Raw genomic sequence first — 14,058 nt, forward strand, 5'->3', positions numbered from 1 at the left:
CTGTTTTCAGCACCAGCGAGCAGCGGGTGTGTGAGCACCGTTAAATTAACGAGAGAAGAGAGTGAAACGAAGGGGTTTGTGATTTAAAACGAGATTACAAGGCATAATGTACCAGGATCACTCATGACCACAAGATATAAATCACCACGGAGATATTCAGTGATTTTTTAAAGACAGGCTACATAGATAGGCAAACGAAAACCCACCATGGGGAGGGCAAAATTAAATTGAATCATTTTAGTTTTTTTTTTACACATCCCTTGCTATTAAAGGAGCTGGTCTGACGAGAGCGACTTATCTCCGTATCTTTTGGACCCATAGCATTGGGGAAACAGCGGCAGAGGGAAAGGAGGACACAAAGAGGATAGATGGACGCTTTTTCAAGCATTTATTACATTTCTATAGCTATTTACAAATAAAAAGGTAGACACTGAGGAGAAAGAGCAGAAAAAGAGCAACATTCAAATATAGAGGAGGAAAAAAATAACAGTTCGACATTATCAGCGACAGGACTGATCTTTGGAATGTAAATAAAAGGAACACGTACAAATAAAAGACCGAAAATGGCACATGGTGAGAAGAAAGCGTGAGAGAGAGAGAGAGAGAGAGCGAAAGGGAGGAGGGAGGGAGTGTGTGCGCATGTTTATGTGCCAAGAAAGGATACCAGATAGAGAAAGATAAAAGATCAAATTAATGTGTATTCAGTCATGCAATATACGCACCTTTTTTTCTCTTTACAACCCTGGCCAACAAAATTGCTTAAATTATATTTCACTTACAAGAAATGAGTACGTTCGTATTGCAGATACTTGCCACAAAATTCAAATGAGCTTAACCTGTCACTTCATAACACAAGGCAAGAAAATAATGAACATAAGTACAACTGAGGTAATTATAATAGCAAGGTAGTACATTGTAGTGCTGTTTTTATTTTCCTTAGGTAGGTTTGTACCAGATTTTGGTTCATATATGCTTCTCTAAGTCCAGCTTTATCATTCCACTGCGACGACTATCCTATGTTAATACCGTGATTTACCATCTTTTTTTTTCAAACGCACCCAGTCTCTGCTAGAAACAAAGAAGGGAAAATGAGTCCCTGTAAAAATGAACTAGCAACGGACCTCACAATCGTTGTCAGTCTTAATTTAATTGCATTTGATAAACATAGAATACAACTGAGAATCAGCTATATTTTCTCTTACAAAAAACCTTCATGTTCGGAGAACATATTCGGTGTGTTTTTTAGTATTGAGGAGAGAAAAAGGAGTAAGACAACGGCTCTTGACGAAACAAGGGGGCTATGTATTAAACAGAACGTTGGACGTCGAGGTAATGGGCAGGCCCCACGGTTCACCCTTTGTACTGCAGAGTAAACATGACAAATGGGGCCGAGTTTGGCATGATTAAAGATGAAACACGGATCCATCTTCACCAAATCTGAAAAGTATCTGCCGCCTTCTGTCCTAATGGAGGGGGGGGGGGACGAGAGAGAAGGAGAGAGAGAAGGAGAGGGGCACGGGATAAAAAAAAGGGAACTGGATCAGGTTGTGAACACATCATTGGAAGTGTTTGTGTTTGAATCTTCTCCCCTTTTACATTTTTTAAGATACACATTTTCTCTTCGTTTTTTACTCCCCCTTCTCTTTCCCCCCACATGTTATATCCCTGTAATTGAATTGAAGAGGGGAGGTAAAAACATGGTGGAATCCATGTATCCCACTCCAGAAACGGAGGTTTCAAAGTGCATGGTGGGTGGGTGGTGGATGGGTAGGAGAAGGGGGGAGGCTATAGGCTCGGTGGAGGCCCGCTGGTTCGGTTCTGAGAGCTCCCCAGCGCGAGCCCGCTGCTTTGCGAGTTTGTGTTGTTGGAGTTACTGTTGGAGCGGATCTTGGTGTTGGGAAGCTTGTGGTCCTTCTTCCATTTCATCCGCCGGTTCTGGAACCAGATTTTGATCTGGCGCTCGGACAGAACCAGGGTGTGGGCGATCTCCACTCTGCGTCTCCGGGTCAGATAGCGGTTGAAGTGGAACTCCTTCTCCAGCTCCAGGACTTGCTGTCGCGTGTAGGCTGTCCGCGAGCGCTTGGGCTCACCCACCCCGTTGTAATTTGGATTCACTGTGGGACAGAGAGCAATATATTACAGGCCATCCCCAAAACACACATGTATTGCATTTGTAGGCCATTATTAATACACAGATCAATACATTTGAATATTATATTAAATCTGCCCCAGAACGTGTCACGAAGTAGGCCTATATAGACATAACCTTGCTGGATTATGTTATGCAAAATTCTACAAGTAAGCCTACATCCATGGATGCTCGTAGTATTTTATATACGTTCACTGTGAATGAGGGTGTTATTAGAGCCTGAATGGGTGCTGGATAATGATTCAACCAATTCAAAAATAGACAAAACACAGTGGATAGTATCCACAAAAAGCCTAATAAAATACCTAATAACCTATCTAAAAGTAAGGCCCTAACTCCTTAATTTTGAATTTCTGGCGAATGACGCTGTGTCTTTAAACGACGACTTTACAATAGTAGCATTTTGTCGTTGTCTGAACGCATGCTCTAGTTCTCAAAGCACACACTCTCATCATTGCAGAATAGTTGTGTGGGTCTACAATAGAGTTCAACTCTTTGCCTTACCATTAGTGTTTTATTGTAGTCTCCATAAATATGAATGTTTTCGCTTCCATAAAACTTTCCCATGAACAATAGAGAGGTGACAGAGGAAAGTACACGTTTGTACATCCAACCACTTAAAATCAAATTACCAAAGCATAAAACTTAACTTATGGGATAGTCGAGTCGTCTTAAAACCAATCTTGGGAAGAAACGAGAAGGGCTAGGTTACATAGACTTCAAAGGTACTTGGCGAACAAGTGCACTAAAATTTTATGGAGGATGTAATTATATTGCCCTGCAAACAGCCGATCGTAAATCTAGACCAGGGGCTACTTCACGAGGGGAGAGATTTAGCACCGAACACTAAGCTTCCCACCTTAGGTAAACTGATTCAGGCTCACAAAGACGCAGAGTAGGGAGAAGTCAGCAGCACTTACCGATGTTTACGTGCACTTTTTTCATCCAGGGGTAAACCACGGGATCCTTGCGAGAGCCGTCCGTGGAAGGGCTATGGTTGAGGGGATTCTGGCCACACGCGGGTGGAGGGCTTGGAGTTACGGAGTCGCAATGGTGGCTAGGCTCCGGGAGAGGGGTTGAGAGTCCGGCTGGGGGGAGGACGTGACCCCGTGGAGACATCACCACCGCGGGCTGCCCCGGACCCTGGCACGTCGTGTACGGCGGGTCGGCGCAGCCCGACCGCGGGTGGTAGATCGAATCATTCTGAAACGCAGGCTCTCGCCTCTGGGCGCTGTAGTAGTCCGGAGAGTGACTGGGTAGGTAGTCATTCTGGGAATATTCCTCGCAGGGTGGAAACTTGGGGTCGACATAGTTGGAGTTGATCAAATAGGAACTCATGGCCATTAATTTCTTTGAATTGCACACAAAATATACTAAAATTTATATCTATCGCTTTACTCGTTTTCCTGTTTCGTAGAACCCTCCTACTTTCTGTCAAGTGAACAAAGTTAAGAATCCATGTGACAGCGAGAGCCAATGGCGTGGATCCTGACGATTCCCGGATAAGGAAATAGGATTAGGCATAGCAGAACCCGCACATCATCCTGGCATAGTTTGTGGCATTCGAATGTTGCATACTTTTTTACACACTGGCCCGCTCCGCGATAAGCACGAATCAAAACAATAACAACCCGAAGCAGACACGCCAGAAATACATACCACCGGAGTTTTCAAACGGTCTACAGAGCAGATCAACTAGCCAACCCCCTCACCTGCCCAATTCGCTATACAGTACATAAACAAGAAAAGTGTTGCGTCCCAAACTTGATAGTCAAGCTATTTCCATTTGAACGATTTTTTCTTCTTCTTTATGCTGGAGCGTTTGAAAACAAGGGCTGGGAAAGTGATGCCGCGTGCTCGTTCTTGCCAGGCTTTTAAATGCACTCGCTAATAATGGTGAGAGAATGCCCTGGCGTGCGCTGCGTGCAGCAGAAGCCTGTCAGAGATGAATCTAGGCTTGTTTAGGATCGATAGAAAATTCATCAACTAATTCAGGTTACAAAGCCTCCTAAATCACAGCTAGACCTTTGCGTTAAAGCGAGTCACCGTCAGTCCCCCCCTAAACACCACGTTTATCCTGCACACCAATTTACACACCTACCTTGCATAGTAATTGAGACCATGCGCCCCTTGCATTGCTAACCGAATAATAGTTTTGGTCCTTATCAGGATTGCATTATCCTAACCCATGCAATGTTATCGTTGGAATAAGGCTCCATGCATGGTGGGTGATCATGCGATAAACCTCCTTTGTTGTCCAAATTGACTGTTTTTAAATCAATTTTCAGTGGAAGACAAGCAAATCACAGCACTTGACAGATTATCATGGCAAATAAAACCCATTATAACTTTCGGTTACCTTTTCTACTGAAATGATCAACGTTGAAAAACAATATCAAAATGTCTCACCCCATTAGCCTACATTGGGATAATAGAGCCTAATGGTACAACACAATTCAAATTAACATCAACTGGCAGTCGCCTGTATCCATCGATGGCGCGTAGTGTATACGTCAACTACATACTCCCTTAGACACGAATTTGTGACCGTGAGTCTGTTCACACAAATCCGGATCTACAGGGTATATATAGATGACAGGTATTCTCCGGACAGGTATTGAAAGGGGCTTCTCACCTTGACTGCGTCATGTGAGGTATCAAGGTGCTACGCCCAAAGCAGGCTTCCTTCAAGTGTGTCAGCAATGTGCTACAGCACTACTTAATGAAAGGTGCTTTGCTCGCAAACATAGCTCGTGATGTGTAGGGACCAACTTTACACATTCGCATTTGTTTCTGCCATGCATTTAATGCTTTGAAAAAGACAGCATGACTCACCAAAATATATTGCACAATGGGTGAATGGCACAGTGATTTTCGGTAACCACAAAAGAACAGTAAGAGCAAATCAGTGTAAATAATAGGGTTAAAAAAATATTACTATTCAGGGGAGACTGAAGCTTAGCTCACACTTCTACACTTAAAAGAGAGGGAGTAGCTCGTTTATAACCGAAGCCAGCAATCTATTTGACAATGCAGAGCGAACAAACGCCAAGTGAATAAACTTGAGGGTGTACGGGATGATAAGATAGCCAGCTCCTTATCGACTACTGTACACAATATTGACAAGCAACGATACACATAGTAAGAAAGATCAAGTGAGTTAAACTGCAGAAAGGTCAACCGAAGCTCGAGCCCAGGCTGTATTAAAACATTTAGTTTTTTATGGCAGGTCATTTTTGTTTACAAGTCCCCGGCAAACACCACTCAAACGGCGATATCCGGGGGTAGGGTATATAAAACAATAAAATATGCACGAAGGAAGAAGTGGCCAACTCCTCTCACATCCTTAAAGCAGCACAGCAGAATTTACGACCTTTTTAACAAGTTTCCCCCCTCACAACAAGCCCAGAGTCTCTCATTTCGATTTTAAACGTCCTGGGAAAAAAGCACATATACTCAGTCTGGCTACTCAAGACTACAACCTGACGAAGAAGCAAGCATATTGACCATATACAAAAGGCTAAAATATCATCCATACTATCGAGGTAAGACCTGTGTACGACAGCATTTAGAACCACAATAATCTTCTACAGAGTAGACCATTTGATATCGACTTCATTGTGAGAGCTAAATGTTTAACGTGTTTTGAACAATACCTAATAAGAATAGGTTGCGTTGGCATTTAATATCTGTAAATGACTTACAGAGTTATATTAAAATGCATAACAAACTACGTCGAAATATTTCGGATAAACTCTGATAATGATTGGCCCAGGCTACGTGTCAAATAGCCTCCGAGTATAGCTTTTGCTGTCCAAAAATAAAACAATGCACACACACATTCAACAAAGGCCTTCACCTCTAATCAACATCAAGGCATGTTTCTCAAACCATCCTCTATAAGACATTTGCAATTAGATTATTATACAATTTTTTTTGTTTTAAATAAATTGAAATATTGACTAGGAAAATATATTTTTCCATCTTCAAATAGGCTATTAATTTAATGAGGACATATTATTTAATAATCGAACATGATACCTGTGATAGTCGACTCCTATGATGGAGAATTAAAATATTTTGAAATATCTTATATTGTGCCATTATTTAATAGGCTACCAATAAATTAGAGTAGTAAAACAAGCAAAAAGTAGGCCTATAGATATTTATTAATCCCATGTGTCCATTTTAGTCTAAATATATTTATCTCAAAGTGTTCCTATATCAATGGGTATAGGTTATTCTTTGGATGGGTCTTTGTTTAGAAATCGCAACGGTTCTTTTTTTTAATGGAATTTGGGACCAAATTCAATTAAAGAAACTATTACTGTCATTTCAGAAAAACTAAAAAATGGAGATGGAATCGAAGTGAACCTCTCTATACCAGAATTCTCTTTGTTCGTTTCATACTTTGTAATGAGGAAAACAACAAACCAAATCTATATTACGAAATCTTTAGCACCCCTAGCGTTTACATATTCGTTCATTCACAAATAGGCCTTAACAATGTCCTGAACACTCAAATCGTCCCTTTCTCGCATTGTCTGTCTATTCTTCTATCTTACCCCTCAAAACAACTAGCATTCTTTATATCACGGCTGAAATAATCAATATACAATGTGGACAATATGAACAAATTAATCCAGCTAGTCCTAATCATACCTGTATAAGAAACATATGTCACGCGACTAAATTCTAACGCACAAAAATAGGACCAATATGTTTTGAAAGAGGGAGAAAGTCCAGCCCTAGTGTCCACCCTAGCCATTTCACCCCCTGGAGTCCACGACCTCGCCTTCACCCCCTTAACTACCCCCTCTGAACGGCATAGGGACCCCTGAGCCATCTGCCCCTTCGGGGGTTAATGTGTACACCGACAGGCATTCAAGGAGAGCACCCACAAACTATAGCCAAGGTAAATATTCACCCCAAAACCCCACACGGTGCTCAGGGTACTGCGCCCCAATGAGCTGAATTAAAGTCATAACTACTCCAAATATGAAAGGAGGGGGAACATTGCCACTCACCGCAGTGCAAAGCACGTGGTCCGCCCAGGCAAGCACCTGCTCAACAGAGAACACCGCAATATGTAAATTAAGCGACAATTTCTTACTTACTTCGCTCCTTGGCACATTTCATCTCGTCTTCGATTCCCCCCTTTCCCCATCTCTCCTGCTGCACACAGGACGCGGTCTTGCTCCGGTTATTGTCGATTCTCCAAGCCTTTCTTTCCGTTTCGCCATACCATGAGCCCTGAAGCGCCCTTTACCTTTCTCTAACGCCACAGGTTTAGCCCGTGACCTCTCCGTGATACCTTTCTGCGTGAAACTCCCTCTCATTTCCGCGATGTTCCCCTAAACTTCACTCCGGTAGCATAGGGCAACAATGGGCAGGCGAACATTAAACTATCCAAAGGGCGAAAGCCAATCTCCGACGCGTAGACCACACACTATAAGAGGAAGAAAAGAAATACGATAAAACAGCAGGAAACCAACTTCATCAGTCGAACGAATGCGACATATTCGCTTTAACCTTGCGGTGAGCGACACGAGAGGGCTAGTCTATCCCCCGCGCAACACCACCGTATGCCACCTAATACATCTAAAAAATAAAATGCACATTACCCCTCTACTGTTGTGAACGCGACAAACCACCGGGTGCTTTAATGCATTTTTGTTGTGGACTCAAGTTTTCGTATTAATCTCGCAGTTTGGCAGTCTTTGTTAAACAGCAAGGCGTGTCAAGAGTCCGAGGACATTTTAATATTTGTTAGACGTGCTGACCTGCGTTTCACCCCTTCTTTGGGTCTCTCCCACTCGCAACTTCTATAGTAATGTATGCATAGCTTGCTCGGTCATATTGAATTGTGCCCAGGTCATTACTTTGAAGAAAAATGGACTAGGAAGGGGGCTCATTCAAAAAGGCTTTCCAAGCCCGAAAAACAACTCAAGCATAGTGATTTTCATTTTCTTTGTTGCGTATGTAAAATGTCCCGTGCACAATGGGGGAACCAAATGTGCAGTTAACAAACCGCGATATACAATATTGTTGATGTAGAATCAAATTTAGAAATCTATCTTGTTTAAAAAATATATATATATATATTTTGTATAACATTTTGTAAATTATTCAATTGATTGATAGTTGATAGCCTATATATCACCACATAGGCTACTAGTCGATTTAAGGGTATCAAGTAAATGCAGTTGAGGATATTCGATACCCTTTCCTTACAGTAGATTTATTGTGTATTGTGGATCTAACATGTCTGCTCACTTTTTGTCTTATTTTCATCTATATGTATAATAGGCCTACGTTGAACATTTTAGGGACGCACGCATCGTGTGTGGGCTCAAAATAAATGAGATCATCTTTGCTATCATTCGATGCTCATTCCTTTGACGTACTGAAAAGTGTAAAGCTACGATAGATAAATTCATTCTTGTCTTTCTCTAGCCGTGTGCAAACTGCAGATATTAAAATTCACGGCAATACCCTGCCAGGCAACCGCACAAGCTACAATGGAATTGAAATTAATTCAGTGAACTCCGGATGAACTCCAATAGGGACATGTTCTCTAATACAATTATTCACCACTTATGCACTTATTTGTTTGGCAAAATACCGACCAACCAGAATTATATCATCCTAAACTCTACCATTAGGCCAAATGTTTCTGTCAATAACGAAATTATTTATTTACTGAATTATCAATTTTCTCGTTTCTCCCATCTCTTTTCTCCACCGAACATTAAGCATACCTCAATAATGCACGTCCAAAGTCACCAATTCAACTTCTCGACGTTGATAAAGAGGTTTACGTAAAGAAAAATGGAGGCCTATTTGTTGATGAATTTGTTGAAGGACGGTGTTATAGGGTTCCGACTGGCAACCAGGTTGCTTGATATAGCCTTATACCAGGTATGCTACTTTGATATTCTTACTTGGGAAAGTTGTCACCATGTGGACAAAACGTTGTCTAAACATCCCTTTTCTGCCAACCACTATCCTTTACCCATCCTTTCACAGTGAAATGAAAACTGTTGTTCTCTTCAGGGTGGGGGCACGGGATGTTTTCCTTGTATTTTCACTGTTTACCGCAGTGCTTTGTGGAAGTGACAAATTGACATTTTCAACAGAGGCTGATTTCCTTCTTTTGAGTATTGAAATGATGTGCATTGCAATACGCCTTTCGTAGCCTACAGACTTTGTTGTGTTTAAAAAAAACAAATTGTTCCAGGGGTTACAAAATACTTTCTCATAAAATAGACGTAAACAAAAACAACCCAACACATTTGTGAGGGGGAAACCGTCATATGCAACTGTAGCGTCTAGAAATAGAATGAACCTGCTCCATAATGATTCCAGCCTTAACATCATTTGAATATGCTTAGAGTTAGTATGGAGACCATTGGCGAAGGATAGGAACAAACAGACGTTTTTTTAAACTGTTTAAAAAAAAAAAAAATTACATACCAGTATAAGTGTAGTCTATAGCTTGAGTGTATCCCCTTAACCTTAACCTTATTTAGGATGCCTAAAGACTCATTTTTCAAGATGTTGGTTCTGTCTCCGTGCACATTATTTTTAAGCGGGCAATCAGATAAGGTGAGTGATTTTGAAGATGGTAAGCAAGATAAAGATGGGGTTTTTTTTTGACGGCGTTATGCTGATAAGCACAGAGAGAGGAAGGGAGGGCTCTGGGGTTCACAATCGCAGGTAGCATACAGGGATTTCAGATATTAGCCCTATACTATATCCTATTACCTTTATAGTTTGACCTCCGCCATGGCAGTAACACTTGCACCATCATTCTTTACTGCACACCACTACTGCCAGCTACTAATAATAATTGTAATAATAAAACAATAATAGTTGTAGTTGTTGTAGTCGTGGAAGAGTAGAATTAATAACAATAAAGCAAATCATTCGTTTTAGTTTGTCCTCTCCCATGTTATTTAAACAGACAAGAAGTGTCCTCATACAGGCCAATTAGCTAAATGTCTGACACTAAAATAACGCAACAAAAACGGAAATATATTCGCTAGTGTCAACGAAGAGTGCCTCATTGATAGGCCTATCATTATTTTGATTATCCAATGCTGGAAAGGGGAAAACTATATAATTCTAGGCCTATATGTTGAGGTTTTTAAACACACACACACCACTAAGATTGAAGCACACATGTAGCGTAACATTTAATTGCAATATGATGAACAGACGTGAGCTATTTTAGAGTAAATTATCAGAATTCCTCATCCTGCATTTTATGTATGGGCAATTTACTCTCGTTCTCTTCGTAATGCTTCTGTTTAAAATAAATACGATTTTATTGCACGAGCCATCAGGCATTTCCCGCTGTCCCTGTGACAGGACATTTGGGGAGAGCAAACACCTGTAATGTGCGTGAGAGACCCCCAATGTCACCAAATCTTTCCGTGTCTTCCCTCAATTTAAGCGTCCATTTTTCTCTCCATCGCGCGCTGGGGGTTGCTTTGTTACCACGAAGGTCAGCCCTTCACCTCTCCTCTTCCTATAATTTCTCTCATCTCTGTAGCCCCCTCCCTCGCGCCCCCTTCTCTATTTTCCCTCCCTCTCCTCTCCCACTTTGCCATTGACACCCAGCAATTGGTCTAGAATACAGAGTCGACAGCCGACGGCAGAGTCACGCACGACGTAAACTTTTGACCCCTCAACTGTTTGACCCCATGCAGTTATACAACCAATCGACCAATACTGGATTCACCTTCCTTTATTAGCTTCAGGGGAGAAGAGAAAGACCGGGAGTGTACGATGCTAACTCTCTTATCTCAGAACTGCTTTTAGCAGACGCTGCAGGGTTATTTTCTGGTTGCCTTTCGTGTAGTCAACAAAGCGACGAAAAACAGGGAGATAAGACAGTCTAACGTGAATTGTTTGTCATGTGCGCCTGGTTGTATTTTAGTAAGGCTGTTTCGACTCGTGGTCTCCACTCTGTGGAATCAAAGTACAATTTTACGTAGTTGAGATGGCTATTTTAGTAAAGAACAGTGTTTAGGTTATCGACTGTTATGTTTCAAATGGTCGAAGCGCTGGGTGGGTGGAAGATAAGCGGGCTTACAACTCTCTCTTGTGGCTATGAACTTGGTCTAAAGCGGGCTCTGCTGGCGACGGGAGAGAGTTGCATTTAAAGTGAATATTTCTTGGCACAGATCTAATTGTGTAAACATAACTATATGGGAAGACATCCAGCTTTTTGTGTTTGTGGAGAAATACTTTTAGGTTTAAGGCCTACTCCAGAAAATAATTTAGCCTGATAAAGGTATGCAGCATGAGTAAAATTGGGAGAGAAATAGGACATAAAACATATTTCGTTGTATAAATATTTGTGAAAATAGGTAGGCCTACTTAGTGGTGTATGGTTGGATTATGGTAAAGTGGTTTTTGAGGATAAATAAGATCACCAAAGTTAACTAAACTTTTTTGGAAAATACAAATGCTTTGTAATGCTGACATCAATTGGTAAGTGTGAGATTCGATATGTATTCACATGAAACAGTCAGTTTCTTTCACACAAGACATTTTGATCAGCAATGGCCCAATTTCATTGTTAAACTATTATTATTATTATTGTGTAGATAGAATTGAAAGACGAAAGCCATTAACAAATAGTTTAGAAGTGAAGGAAATGTTAAGAATCTGCAATATGAAAAAAAAATCGCATAATAATTTGAAAAGTTTCACAAATATAAATAGCTGTTTCTGGAATGAATTAATAGCCCTTCGAAGGGAATATGTTGAGGTAATGAAATTATGTACAGATTCCCTTTCCTCCAGTTATCACTAACCTTAAACATGCATGGAATACACATCTAATATAGGTGATGTACAACTTCAAATATATGCAGGAGGGTGATCCCCTTATCATAAATCTTAGCGAATATTAACAAGGAATTGGCGTTATCAAGTTCTTATCTCAACGCAAGGAATATCAGATTTTTTGGAGTATTCAGCGCGTTTCCGTTGAAATCCTCTCAAAAGTGGACACTACATGGGCCACGTGCAGGACACATTTAGGATATTTTCGTTGCCTTTACCCCCCCTCCCCCTCATTTCACCTCGAGAATCGGATACAGAAGCGGGTAAACAATAGGTAAATAAAAACAACTTAGTTAATTCATTTTCCCCCTGTCGGTGGGTAAACATGGCACGTGGCTGCGCTTGATGGGCTTGCTGTATTGTGGTTGCGCCTGCGCACTCAGATAGAGCTCGCTTTGCATCGCTCGTCTGCTGACCTCGCGGTGACACCCTATGCATTATGGATGAGATATGCGCCCAGATTACCTCTATCAATATGCAAAACACATTACGCTGTTGAAATGGCAATTTAAACGTTCGAAATTGTGGCGTTCGAATGTGCCAGGTCCTCCATCGAAAACACCGGAAAGATTTTGAGGTTTTTGTGATACCAAATAATCGTAGAGACCCAGACAAAAGGGAAAGTCGTGTTCATAAGCAACAGCAACTCCAAATTGCATTAACAAGTTTGTCATAATTCAAGATTATTTGAGTCAGTCATGTTATCTTCAAACTCAAATTAAATTGGCTATCAACACGTCTCAAATTGAAAGCACTGTATAAGAACAAGACTTGTGACACACATCTTGTAATTTCTGTTAAAACCACAATACAGTTTTTCATACCCATTTATGGATAAGCTTCTCTCTGCTCTCTCATGTTGTGCCAACACATCACCAAAACACACCCACACGTAAAAGCACACACACCTTGCAATGAAAAAGCTGTCGCCTAGTTACTCACCCACAGATCTACACACTTGTATGCTCGTGCTAAGCCTCTGACTGTCAAAAAGTACATGCAGCCTACATAAACGGGAAACGGATGATGAAAAAACAAAGTGATCGACTTCGTGGGGGTCTAGGTCGGTGAACCCGTTGGACAACTTTGAAGAGGTAAAAATGAATGTCGCGCACTACTTCTGTGACGGGCTGAGGCCTCTGGCCAGAGCCCTTCCGAATGTAGGCTATCATTATCAAAAGGCAGCCGATGAAAAATGAAATGGAAGCCCTAACCTCGCCTCCCAACCAGATTTTCTCCTTCCTGTTTACTGGCTGGAACTTCCTCACTCTGTTACGCGCTCACACACACACACACACACACACACACACACACACACACAACGAGCCAAGAGTAAATCACACCGGAAACTCAATATTCATTTTTTTTCTCTCAAATAAATAGGACGCTGTAGGATTCAATGTTTTTAAAAAAAACATGAACTAGGCCTAAGATCCCACTGGACAATATTGGATTCTCAAATTGTCTACCGTATGGGCCGCTTCCCATCAGCTGAACATATGATTGAATCATTCTATTGTGTTGTTGATTTGATAATATTTGGGAAAAGAGAAAGTGCAATTAAATGTAGTCTCAGTGAACATAATCTAATATTTACGCATAAAACGTTAACCTCATTGGCAATTGTTATTGTGATATAGTTATTATTGTGAAACTAAACATTAATAACGTGTTTACGTCTGTCTTGCTCATATTCGTCATATGAATAGACGTTTAAATAGGCCTCATAAAGAAGCCCGTAGTGGATTTTCCATTTTCCTGAATATCAAATGCAAAAGTTGCCATTAGAAATATAAAACCTCATATCCTTGTGAATTAATTTTGGCCTGTCATGAATATGAATAATGCTAAACAAACCTGTTGATTCTGAATAACTTTTTATGGTAAATATTCCACTGTGTAAAGTCGTTTTTTCTGAATATGTTGCATTGTGATACGCACAACTCTCCTTACAAACACGAACTGTTCAAACGGTTGAAAATACTAGAAGAGAAAGAGGGTCAGTCGTCGCCATATTGCAAATACATTGGCATAGATCTGAGAGAAAATAA

The 14,058-nt window shown here is 40.9% G+C and overlaps 1 protein-coding gene across 1 annotated transcript; it reads right to left on the reverse strand.

Annotated features, from left to right (window-relative positions):
• Positions 1 to 365: 365 nt before the first annotated feature.
• On the reverse strand, positions 366 to 4,648 carry LOC112075402 (homeobox protein Hox-B4a-like). Its single transcript, XM_024142407.1, has 2 exons — positions 3,070 to 4,648; positions 366 to 2,114 (listed from the first exon to the last, which is right to left on the reverse strand). Exons 1-2 carry the CDS (start codon positions 3,491 to 3,493, stop codon positions 1,786 to 1,788), a joined length of 753 nt encoding a protein of 250 aa, XP_023998175.1. The 5' UTR covers positions 3,494 to 4,648; the 3' UTR covers positions 366 to 1,785.
• Positions 4,649 to 14,058: the final 9,410 nt, after the last annotated feature.

This window comes from Salvelinus sp. IW2-2015, unplaced genomic scaffold, assembly GCF_002910315.2.
Source record: "Salvelinus sp. IW2-2015 unplaced genomic scaffold, ASM291031v2 Un_scaffold3139, whole genome shotgun sequence".
Lineage (NCBI taxonomy): Eukaryota > Metazoa > Chordata > Actinopteri > Salmoniformes > Salmonidae > Salvelinus > Salvelinus sp. IW2-2015.